Source organism: Cetorhinus maximus, chromosome 20 (genome assembly GCF_964194155.1).
Source record: "Cetorhinus maximus chromosome 20, sCetMax3.hap1.1, whole genome shotgun sequence".
NCBI lineage: Eukaryota > Metazoa > Chordata > Chondrichthyes > Lamniformes > Cetorhinidae > Cetorhinus > Cetorhinus maximus.
The window spans coordinates 22,409,245-22,421,367 of NC_135898.1; the positions used below are offsets into that span (position 1 = coordinate 22,409,245).

General features: G+C 50.4%; 1 protein-coding gene across 4 annotated transcripts in view; it reads left to right on the forward strand.

The window, feature by feature from the left end:
• The window catches only part of dock5 (dedicator of cytokinesis 5), a 106,354-nt gene that overhangs the window by 30,224 nt on the left and 64,007 nt on the right, over window positions 1–12,123 (forward strand). For all 4 annotated transcript variants that reach the window (XM_078565739.1, XM_078565741.1, XM_078565740.1 and 1 more), the window contains 7 exons: window positions 1,821–1,893; window positions 3,385–3,527; window positions 4,423–4,548; window positions 7,956–8,080; window positions 8,691–8,789; window positions 10,109–10,181; window positions 11,266–11,369. In XM_078565739.1, the coding sequence (XP_078421865.1) occupies window positions 1,821–1,893; window positions 3,385–3,527; window positions 4,423–4,548; window positions 7,956–8,080; window positions 8,691–8,789; window positions 10,109–10,181; window positions 11,266–11,369 (743 nt within the window). The remainder of the gene's footprint in view (window positions 1–1,820; window positions 1,894–3,384; window positions 3,528–4,422; window positions 4,549–7,955; window positions 8,081–8,690; window positions 8,790–10,108; window positions 10,182–11,265; window positions 11,370–12,123) is intronic.

Sequence of the window (12,123 nt, forward strand, 5' to 3'; positions counted from 1 at the left end):
ATAGATTTATTTTTTCACCCAGAGGGTGGTAGGAATCTGGAACTCACTGCCTGAAAGGGTGGTAGAGGCAGAAACCCTCATAACATTTAAGAAGCATTTGGATGTGCACTTGCAATGCCATGGCATACAAGGCTATGGGCCTAGTGCTGGAAAATGGGATTAGAATAGTTAGGTACTTGTTGACTGGCGCAGACTCAATGGGCGAAGGGCCTTTTTCTGTGCTGTAGACCTCTATGACTCTATTCAGAGTGGGAGCTCCGAGCGGGGCCAAAGTATTGTGCAATAATGAGGTTGTTTCTGTTTGTCTCTCTTTGTGACTCTTGCTGTGTCTCTCTGTTTCTCCCTCTCTCTCTCTCTCTCTGTGTGTTCCTTCTCTTGGTTTTTCCTCTCTGTTTGTTCTCTCTTTTTTCTCTCTCTGTTCCTCTCTCTCTCTGTATTTTTCTCTCTCTCTTTCTCACTCTCTCTCTGTTTCCCTCTCTGTTTCTTTTTCTCTCTCTCTCTCTCTGTTTCCCTCCCTGCTTCATCATCTCTCTCTCTCTATCGCAGTCTCTCCGTTTCTCCCCCTCATGCTTTCTCTCTCTGTTTCCTGGTTCCCTCTCTCCTTTCAACTCTGGTTGAACAAAATGTGGAAATTGATTGTTTTCTGAAAATGCTACAGATTTAGGAATCAGCCTTCCGAATACTGCTCTCAGTTAACTGTACCAAAATGGGCTTTGTGATGACTGGTGTGTAAAACCCCACACTGCCTGGACTCACTGGCCAAAGTAGCCTCCTGGGTGAGGTGCAATCGGAGGGCAGACCACAATGGTGGAACAATTCCATGAATGAGTCAACGATCCCAGGAAAAGAGAGTTTAGGAAAAATGTTTGTGTGCCAAAATCCAACTCTTGTAAATTAAGCAGCATTTTTTTTAAAATGAGGAGTGAGCTGGACTTGGAGCCCTTTTTCAAAAAAAGGGAAAATTGCATTTATATTGCACCTTTCATATTTCATATGTTTACCTCGCATGAGATTAAAACTGAAGTGCTTTACAGCCAATGAAATACTTTTAAAGTGTGGTCACTGTTGCATTGTAGGAAAGGCGGCAGCCAAGTTGTGCACAGCAAGATTCCACAAACATTGAAGACCAAATCATTTGTGAGGAATAAATATTGGCTACAGCACCACCCCTGCTCTTCTTTAGAAAACACCACAGGATTTTGTACACCCACCTGAAAGGGCAGGCAGTACCACTGACAGTGTAGCACTCCCTCAGTGCTGTACTGGGAGTGCCCGCCCAGATTCCTGGGTTTAAGTCTCTGGAGTCAGAGTGGGACTTGAACCTCCAACCTTCAGACTCAGAGGTGAGAGTGCAACTTACTGAGCCATGGCTACTGCCCAGGTCTGTCCTGCTGCCAATAGACGTGAGCCTCTCGAAATTTGCTTTATGCAATTAAAAAACAGCCATCACTCCCATCTCTCCTACCATGCCTCAGGCCAATTACATGTTGACAATGCTCTCCCGACATAACAAAGCTGTGTAAATCACTGCCCTAGTGTGGACCAAAGCTGTACTGAGCAGGTGGTTCCACACATACGCACACGCATTTCCAGAGGGCGCACCCGATCGTGCTCAGGGCAGGAGTCGTATCTTATCGCACCTCCATCCAATGCCTCCAACCTTGCTGCTAATAACTGGCTTGACTAATCTGTTCTGTTGAAGAATCATACGGACTCGAAACGTTAACTGTGTTCCTCTCCGCAGATGCTGTCAGACCTGCTGAGTTTTTCCAGGTATTTTTATTTTTGTTTTTGACTAATCTTTATGTCTCTTTCCAAAGTTATGGACATTACCGACATGATTGGTGGCAGGAATGATGATGAGGAGAAGCAGCACTTTATTCCTTTCCAGCAGTGAGTATGGCAGCCCGTCACCTCTCGAAGAAAGAGCTCAGGCTCGTGCTGAAAAGAGATACATGTTGCTGAAACTTTCGGCCTTGCACTCATCAGGATAAATTCAAGAATGCCAAATTTCAAATAATCACAACAATTTATACTATAGGCAAGTCAACTCTAATTGGCTGAGCTGTTGCCATGAAGAAAGCAACGGGGACTAGATGCTCCCCAATCTCCTGGGTAATTCAAAAAAGGCACAAGGCTTGGACATATTCCTTTTGATTGCAGAGAATGGGACCAGAGAATGAAAAATCTTTGGCAACATGTCTCTCTTCTTAGCAGTATTCAAGCTCAGGATCTCTTCAATCATTGGTCCATTCCTCAAACCACTCAGCATTTCTTCAATCATTGGTCCATTCCTCAAACTCCTCAGGATCTCTTCAATCATTGGTCCATTTCTTAAACCTCCTCAGGATCTCTTCAATCATTGGTCCATTTCTCAAATCACTCAGTATCTCTTCAATCATTGGTTCATTATCAGCCCAGTATCTCTTCAGTCATTGGTCCATTCCTGAGATCACTCAGCATCTCTTCAATCATTCATCCATTTCTCAAACCACTCTCTTCAGTATCTCTTCAATCATTGGTTCATTACCATCCCAGTACCTCTTCAATCATTGGTCCACTTCTCAAACCACTCAGCATCTCTTCAATCATTGGCCCATTTCTCAAACTTCTCAGCATCTCTTCAATCATTGGCCCATTTCTCAAACTTCTCAGCATCTCTTCAATCATTGGCCCATTTCTCAAACTTCTCAGTATCTCTTCAATCATTGGCCAATTTCTCAAACTTCTCAGTATTTCTTCAATCATTGGTCCATTTCTCAAACGACTAAGCATCTCTTCAATCATTAGTCCATCTTTCAAACCCCTCAGTATCTCTTCAATCATTGGTTCATTACCAGCGCAGCATCTATGCAACCATTGGTCCATTTCTCAAGCTGTCCAGCATAGTGGAATAAGTTACCAGGGAAAGCTATTGAAGTTTGGAGCACAACAGGAGCTAAAAGAGAAGTGGAGAGGTAAGGGATTGAACAGTTGAGAAGTTGCTTAATTAGATAAGGGAAGGGTTATTGAGTATGTTGGCCTCACCCAGTTCCTCACATTTTGCAACCTTGAGTCGGATTGGTCATTACCAAAATGTACTTTTGCTATCAGTGAACCTCAACTGGAGTGCTGTGTCCGTTCTGGGCACGGCACTTTAGGAAGGATGTGAAGCCTTTAGAGAGGGTGCAGAAAAGATTCACAAAAATGGTTCTAGGGATGAGGAACTTCAGTTACGGGAATAGATTGGAGAAGTTGGGACTGTTCTCCTTGGAGAAGAGAAGGTTGAGAGGAGATTTGATAGTCTGGACAGAGTGGATAATGTGACGTTCTCGAAAGCTGGTAATAATAGTGCTTAGTGAGGGAGGGGCCCTGAACTACTTTCTTGTGCTCGGTCTCTCACAGGATTGCGATGGAGACCTACATCCGCCAGAGACAGCTCATCATGTCGCCCCTGCTGACGTCACGGGTGATCGGCGAGAATGAGCCTCTCACGTCCGTCTTTAATAAGGTCATCGCAGCCAAGGAGGTCAATCACAAGGGGCAAGGTACCTACCCAGTATCTCTGGAAGAGGCAGTGCCAACTTGCATGGCACATCCTGCCCACATCATTCAGCTACAGCGAGCGATGGGTACAGACTGGGCGGAAGGTTAAATTCACGCTGGACAAAGTTATTCACAAACAAATTAAATTCCGAGGGCGGACTAGAGGGACACGGGTTTAAGATTTTGGGTGAGAGATACGAGGGGGATGTGAGGAAGAACTTTTTTATGCAGCGAGTGGGAATGAGCTGGAACTCACTGCTCACGAGGGGGATGGAAGCGGAGACTATGAATAATTTCAAAAGGGAATTGGATGGGCACTCGAGGGAAATAGACTCAGGGCTACGAGGGGGTAGAGTGGGGAAATGGAACTGACTGGATTGCTCTACAGAGAGCCAGCATGGGCTCAATGGGCTGAATGGCCTCCTGTTCTGTAATGACTCCAGGTTGCGTGGGCAATGCTGTACTCCCTCGGTGGGTTAGTGGTGATCCAATCATGCTGTTTCAAGGATTCCAGTGGGTTAACAGAGGGAAACTTTTGTTCTGGTGGGTGGGAGTCCAGAACAAAGGGGCTGAACCTTAAAATGAGAGCCAGGCTGTTCAGGGGTGCAGTCAGGAAGCACTTCTTCAAACAAAGGGAAGTGGAAATCTGAAGCGCTCTCCCCTGAAAATAATGTTGAGGCTGGGGGAATCAATTAAAAATTTCAAAACCAGGCTCGAGGCATTTTCTGTCAGGGTCATGGTATTTAGGAGTATTGAGGGTGACAGATTGTATGCAGGTAGATGGAGCTGAAACACAATTGATTACCCTGAATGACGGGTCGGGGTGAGGGGCTGAATGGCCTCCTATTCCAGACACAGTTGTATAATATTGGTCGCATTTACTATCGTGCTCCCCAGGGCTATGGGTCTCGATGAAACTACTTCCCGGAGATATGAAGCAAGTGCACAAGGATTTTCCCCACCTGGTTGACAGATCCACGGCAGTGGCTCGGAAGATGGGATTCCCGGAAATTGTGCTTCCTGGTAAGGGACTGTTGTCACGGGGTGAGGTGCAGACATTCGAAAAAGTCCAATGGATGAGATGTCAGTGTACGCTGGGGTAGGGGGCTGTCAGTGTACACTGGAGTACAAGGCTGTCAGTGCACACTGGGGTAGGGGGCTGTCAGTGTACGCTGGAGTACAAGGCTGTCAGTGCACACTGGGGTAGGGGGCTGTCAGTGTACGCTGGAGTACAAGGCTGTGAGTGTACACTGGGGTAGGGGGCTGTCAGTGTACACTGGGGTAGGGGGCTGTCAGTGTACACTGGAGTACTCGGCTGTGAGTGTACACTGGGGCACAAGGCTGTGAGTGTACACTGGGGCAGGGGGCTGTCAGTGTACGCTGGAGTACAAGGCTGTCAGTGTACACTGGAGTACAAGGCTGTGAGTGTACACTGGGGCACAAGGCTGTGAGTGTACACTGGGACAGGGGGTTGTCAGTGTACACTGGGGTAGGGGGCTGTCAGTGTACGCTGGAGTACAAGGCTGTCAGTGTACACTGGAGTACAAGGCTGTCAGTGCACACTGGGGTAGGGGGCTGTCGGTGTACACTGGGGTAGGGGGTTGTCAGTGTACGCTGGAGTACAAGGCTGTCAGTGCACACGGGTAGGGGGCTGTCAGTGTACACTGGGGTAGGGGGCTGTCAGTGTACACTGGGGTAGGGGGCTGTCAGTGTATGCTGGAGTACAAGGATGTCAGTGTACACTGGGGTAGGGGGCTGTCAGTGTACACTGGGGTAGGGGGCTGTCAGTGTACACTGGGGTAGGGGGCTGTCAGTGTACACTGGGGTAGGGGGCCGTCAGTGTACACTGGGGTAGGGGGCTGTCAGTGTACACTGGGGCAGGGGGCTGTCAGTGTACACTGGGGTAGGGGGCTGTCAGTGTACACTGGGGTAGGGGGCTGTCAGTGTACGCTGGAGTACAAGGCTGTCAGTGTACGCTGGGGTAGGGGGCTGTGAGTGTACACTGGGGTAGGGGGCTGTCAGTGTACACTGGGGTAGGGGGCTGTCAGTGTACACTGGGGTAGGGGGCTGTCAGTGTACACTGGGGTAGGGGGCTGTCAGTGTACACTGGGGTAGGGGGCTGTCAGTGTACACTGGGGTAGGGGGCTGTCAGTGTACACTGGGGTATGGGGCTGTCAGTGTACACTGGGGTAGGGGGCTGTCAGTGTACGCTGGGGTAGGGGGCTGTCAGTGTACGCTGGGGTAGGGGGCTGTCAGTGTACGCTGGAGTACAAGACTGTCAGTGTACGCTGGGGTAGGGGGCTGTCAGTGTACACTGGGGTAGGGGGCTGTCAGTGTACACTGGGGTAGGGGGCTGTCCGCGTACGCTCTGTTATGGGGCTGTCCGCGCACGCAGTGTTACGGGGCTGTCCGCGCACGCCGTGTTACGGGGCTGTCCGCGCACGCCGTGTTACGGGGCTGTCCGCGCACGCCGTGTTACGGGGCTGTCCGCGCACGCCGTGTTACGGGGCTGTCCGCGCACGCCGTGTTACGGGGCTGTCCGCGCACGCCGTGTTACGGGGCTGTCCGCGCACGCCGTGTTACGGGGCTGTCCGCGCACACCGGGGTAGGGGGCTGTCCGCGCACACCGGGGTAGGGGGCTGTCCGCGCACACCGGGGTAGGGGGCTGTCCGCGCACACCGGGGTAGGGGGCTGTCCGCGCACACCGGGGTAGGGGGCTGTCCGCGCACACCGGGGTAGGGGGCTGTCCGCGCACACCGGGGTAGGGGGCTGTCCGCGCACACCGGGGTAGGGGGCTGTCCGCGCACACCGGGGTAGGGGGCTGTCCGCGCACACCGGGGTAGGGGGCTGTCCGCGCACACCGGGGTAGGGGGCTGTCCGCGCACACCGGGGTAGGGGGCTGTCCGCGCACACCGGGGTAGGGGGCTGTCCGCGCACACCGGGGTAGGGGGCTGTCCGCGCACACCGGGGTAGGGGGCTGTCCGCGCACACCGGGGTAGGGGGCTGTCCGCGCACACCGGGGTAGGGGGCTGTCCGCGCACACCGGGGTAGGGGGCTGTCCGCGCACACCGGGGTAGGGGGCTGTCCGCGCACACCGGGGTAGGGGGCTGTCCGCGCACACCGGGGTAGGGGGCTGTCCGCGCACACCGGGGTAGGGGGCTGTCCGCGCACACCGGGGTAGGGGGCTGTCCGCGCACACTGTGGTTGGGGGCTGGTCAGGTCAGGTCGTGGGCTGCTCAGTGGGGAGAGTCTTGGGAGGTGTCAAGGGTGAGCTGTCATGGTGTTGGGGGAGGTGCGAGTCCGGTTGGATAGTGTGTGAGTGGCTGGTGGGACAGGGTCAGTTGTATAGTTACCCAGCAGTTGGATTTGGATCCTTCTCTCTAACATTTCCTGGGTAACAATTTAGGTAAATAATTTGGGATTATCCGAATTTAAAAATCCCAGAGGGAAACTTTAAACAACTGTCATAACCTATTTTTTTAAGTGATATATTTGAGATGTAGCTCTAATTTCATGAATCAGACCACCAGTTCTCGAGAGGTTTTATATTAAACTAAATGAAACATTTTATTAATTTACATAAGTTTAATATATACACATGGCTACAAATTAGTACGATCATAACTTTTAACAAATTCCCAAACTAATCTCCATTCAGGCAACAGCAACCCATAGACTTAACCAGACACCAGGCAAAGCATTTTCACTGTATGAATTCAAAATGAGGTTCTTTTCACTTTGGTTCCTGTGGAGACAGTTGTAGGCTTACAGCTGCTTTGATCTTACATTGCCTCTGCCCCACACATACAAAACTGCTATCCTTATACCTAGCCCAGCTCATTGAATGTAAATTATCGTTGTATCACCAGCTTCTTCTCACAATAAAACCCCTTTCATAGTACCAATTTTATTAGTAATATAAACATATTGCTTGGTCTCTGCTAGCTAGGTGCCAGATTTCACCCCACTTCTTGAATGCTCTATTCAAAAAATGTAAATGCACTCTGCCTCCCTTACATCTGAAGACTAGTACACATCAAAGCACCCAGACTAGCTGGCTTTAATCCAGTTAAGACACACCCACAGACTAAACCTGTATTTTAAAAGGAAAATATTTTCCAATAATATTATATACGCTAATAGCTTCATGACACAGGGGAATTGCCCATCGGAAGTTCAAACTTTCCAGGCAGTTCCCATGGAGGTCAGCGGGTCCGCAGGGTCCTGAGGGGCATTTTGGGTTGGATGACATGCCGGAGACTGGAAGGCCTGGACCAATTTTATAAAATATTGTTCCTCGGGACCCTGTCTGCTGTCTCCGTAGATATAGCCAGTGCCAGAACTGCTGAATTATAGCCAGGGAGATGTGGAGGGCACTGTTCCCTCTGGGTATGCTCAGTGCTCTGTAACGCTCCTGTCCGTCGTTGCAGGGGACATTCGGAACGACATCTACGTCACCCTGATCCAGGGCGAGTTCGACAAGGGCAAGAAAAAGACGCCAAAGAACGTGGAGGTGACAATGGGGGTGTACGATGAGGAAGGCAATCGAATCGAGGTATGGGGTGGGGTGGGGGTTTCTGGGTGGGCGGTGAGGGTGGGGGGCAACACCTTACCACGTGGCACTCCACCATTCCTGGCCGTTGTTCCTCCCAGGCACTTGCTCGGTTTTCCAGGCAGATTCTCCTCCGAACCATCCCCCCCACCCCCCGATCCGGGCAGCGCACTGAAACTCCAGGGAAAGAGGCTTGGAGACAGAGCTTTCCTCCTTGGAGTTATCTCGGAGGTGAATAATTAATTCTGCCATCATTTAGCGATTATAGGAGCCCCAATAAATCCACAACGGCCCTTGATTCTTGGCAATGAATAAGAGCTGGAGTTAGCACAAACATTGCGACTGGCATCACCCTTTTATTTAATACTGCCTCTCCGCATTCTCCCAGCTGAAATGTATCACTTCGGAATTCTCTGCATTATACTTCATCTGCCCCCTGTCTGCCCGTTCTACCAACTTGTCTATGGCGTCATTTGCGATATCCCCCTCACACTTCAAAGTTGAAGGAGGTTTTAGATAAAACTCTAACCCTGACCTGAAATGAGCCTTATTCCCCGGCACTAACAACCCTCCCTGCCACAGTCTAACCCTCTCGCTGCCATTTCTCCAACAGAAAGCAATATTCCCGGGATCGGGCTATCAGGGGATATCAGAATACAAGTCCGTTGTCTATTATCAAGTAAAGCAGCCGTTCTGGTACGAAACAGTGAAGGTGGGTCAATGTTCTCTTCTCTCTGTCCGAACTGAATTGCTGCTATTCGATCGCTGTACAGGATAACATCGCAGAGCTCCCACTCTGCTTCCGACAGTGAGTTCGAGGGAGGTGACAGCACATGCCTCAGAGTCAGAAGGCTAGGGATTCATGTATTCGGTCCAAGGGCACAGAGTCCAGGCAGGCTCTCCTAGTACAGTACTGAGGGAGTGCTGCACTGTTGGAGGGGCAGTACTGAGGGAGTGCTGCACTGTCGGAGGGTCAGCACTGAGGGAGTGCTGCACTATCCGAGGGTCAATATTGAGGGAGTGCTGCACTGTCAGAGGGTCAGTACTGAGGGACTGCTGCACTGTCAGAGGGTCAGTACTGAGGGAGTGCTGCACTGTCAGAGGGTCAGTACTGAGGGACTGCTGCACTGTCAGAGGGTCAGTACTGAGGGACTGCTGCACTGTCAGAGGGGAAGTGCTGAGGGAGTGCTGCACTGTCGGAGGGTCAGTACTGAGGGAGTGCTGCACTGTCAGAGGGTCAGTAATGAGGAAGTGCTGCACTGTCGGAGGGTCAGTACTGAGGGAGTGCCGCACTGTCGGAGGGTCAGTACTGAGGGAGTGCCGCACTGTCGGAGGGTCAGTACTGAGGGAGTGCCGCACTGTCGGAGGGTCAGTACTGAGGGAGTGCCGCACTGTCAGAGGTGTCGCGTTTCAGGTGAGACCCAAAACCGAGACCACCTCTGCCCTCTCAGGCGGACGTATAAGATCCCATGGCAGTATTTCGAAGAAGAGCAGGGCAGCTCTTCCCAGTGACCTGGCCAATATTTATCCCTCAATCAACATCACAAAGAAACAGATTATCTGGTTATGGTCATGCTGCAGTGTGTTGGAGCTTGCTGTGCACATATTGGACTGCTGAATTTCCTTCATGACAACAGTGACTTCACTTCGAAAGTACTGCATTGGCTGTAAAGTACTTTGGGACTGCCTGAGGTTATGGAAGGCGCTCTTTCGTTCCCGTACCAGTCTCTGCTGAGTGGGTTGATGCTGGTAGTTGGGCTGGGGGTGGCGGCAGTGGGACGCGGCTCAGAGTTGGTCTCGGGCAGAATCGGAGCCTGCCGCCCATCTGTCAGGAGCACGTGTGATGCCCCACACAGTCAATCATCAAGGCTCGCTCGTGGAGGATATGAATTTTGGAACTGAAGCGGGGTGGGAAGGGCATTGCAGAGGTGCATTCAGGTGCATGGGGAGGGGGAGTGGGGAGTCAGGGAGGGGGCACAGGGGAGGAGCCTAGATTCAGGTCTCCAAAATTGTTTCTGTCTTTGCCTGAAGGTGGCGATAGCGATTGAGGACGTCCCCCGGTGTCACCTCCGTTTCACCTTCCGGCACAGGTCCTCGCAGGAGTGTAAGTGATTAAAGCTCTCTCTGTTTAACAGGAATTGTTCCAGTGTCCCTGAAATCTGAATCTACCTCACAATTGTCTGGAGGCTCTCCCACCACCAATTTCATTCCCCGCCCCTTCTTCCTCCCCCCCGCATCCCCCCACCAACCCCCGCATAAACACTCAAGAACAGACTTGAGACTAGATGCGGAAAATCTTGTGAGAAACCACAGTGCGGAGTGGGGATCAGGCTCAGCTCCGACGGTTCCTGTTATCAAATAACTTTCTTCTGCTGACAATTGGAGCCCTGCAAGGGCACAGGAACAGGGGGAGGCCATTCAGCCCCTCAAGACTGCACCTTAACTCAATTTACCCGGTTTGATTCCTTGCCTCTTTACACAATTGCCAAACAAAATTCGATCCGTGTCCGTTTTGAAGTTTTCAGTTGACTCTTCTCACCCCACCCTGTTAATAGAACTCAAGCCAGTTGGTGAAGTTCAAACCAAGACCATAAGACATAGGAGCAGAAATTAGGCCATTCGGCCCATTGAGTCTGCTCCACCATTCAATCATGGCTGATAAGTTTCTCAACCCCATTCTCCCGCCTTCGCCCCGTAATCTTTAATCCCCTTACCAATCAAGAACCTATCTATCTCGGTCTTAAATACACTCAATGACCTGGCGTCCACAGCCTTCTGTGGCAATGAATTCCATAGATTCACCATGGAGCTTTTCTTTACTGAGAGTGTTTATTGACTTTGTTCAGTCTCACAGCTCCACTCCCAGTGACCCAAGCTGTCCCCTATTTGTACTCATTTAAATAAACAATAATTGTCCCCTATTTATATATGCTCAAAGTACTTAATTAGACAATGTCCATAACATAACATTACCACGCACCCTCGACAGCCTTTTGAGGAAGAGGGTTCCCTGAGATGGGGGCAGGGCACAGTCGCAAGTAATTTCCAGAACTGAATCCAAACTAAAAACCTGAAATTGTCATTTTTTAAAAAAAATTGTGCCAAGATTTTGAGGTGAGATTTGTTCTGTCAACCTGTGTGGCATTTGTACCTATTTTTTGATATGTTGTCTGCTACCTTACCTGCAGCCAAAGACAAGTCCGAGAAGTTATTTGGAATGGCATTTGTGAAGTTAATGAAGCCAGATGGCACCACACTACGTGATGGGAAGCATGATTTACTCGTCTTCAAGGTAGGCAGTGGGGGGAGGGAGGGGGATATGAGGGAGGACTGGCAGCTCCCAAGAATGAGGCCCATCAGCCCCATTTGCATACATGAGTTTGTTACACCTAGAGACTTGAGAGCCCTTCCCATAAACATAAGAATTAGGAGCTGGAGTAGCCTTCAAGCCTGCTCAGGCATTTAATACGATTATGCCTTATCTGATTGTGGCCTGGACTCCACTTTCCTGCCTATTCCCCATAACCCTTGACTCCCTTGTCAATCAAGATCTGTCTAACTCAGCCTTGAATATATTTAATGACCCAGCCCCCACTGCTCTCTGGGGAAGAGAATTCCCAACACTAACGACCCCCTGAGAGAAGAAATTCCTCCTCACTCCTCTCTTAAATGGGAGACCCCTTATTTTGAAACTGAGCCCCCTAGTTCTAGATTCCCCATGAGGGGAAACATCCTCTCCACATTTACCCTGTCAAGCCCCCTCAGAATCTTATGTTTCAGTAAGATCACCTCTCATTCTTCTAAACTCCAATGAGTATAGGCCCAACCTGTTCAACCTTTCCTCATAAAACAAACCCTTCATCGTAAGAATCAGCCTAGTGAACCTTCCCTGAACTGCCTCCAATGCAACTATGTCCTTCCTTAAGTAAGGAGACCAAAACTGTATGCAGTGCTCTAGGTGTGGTCTCACCAATACCCTGTACAGTGGCAGCAAGACTTCCCCTTTATACTCCGTTCCCCCTTGCAATAAAGGCCAACATCCCATT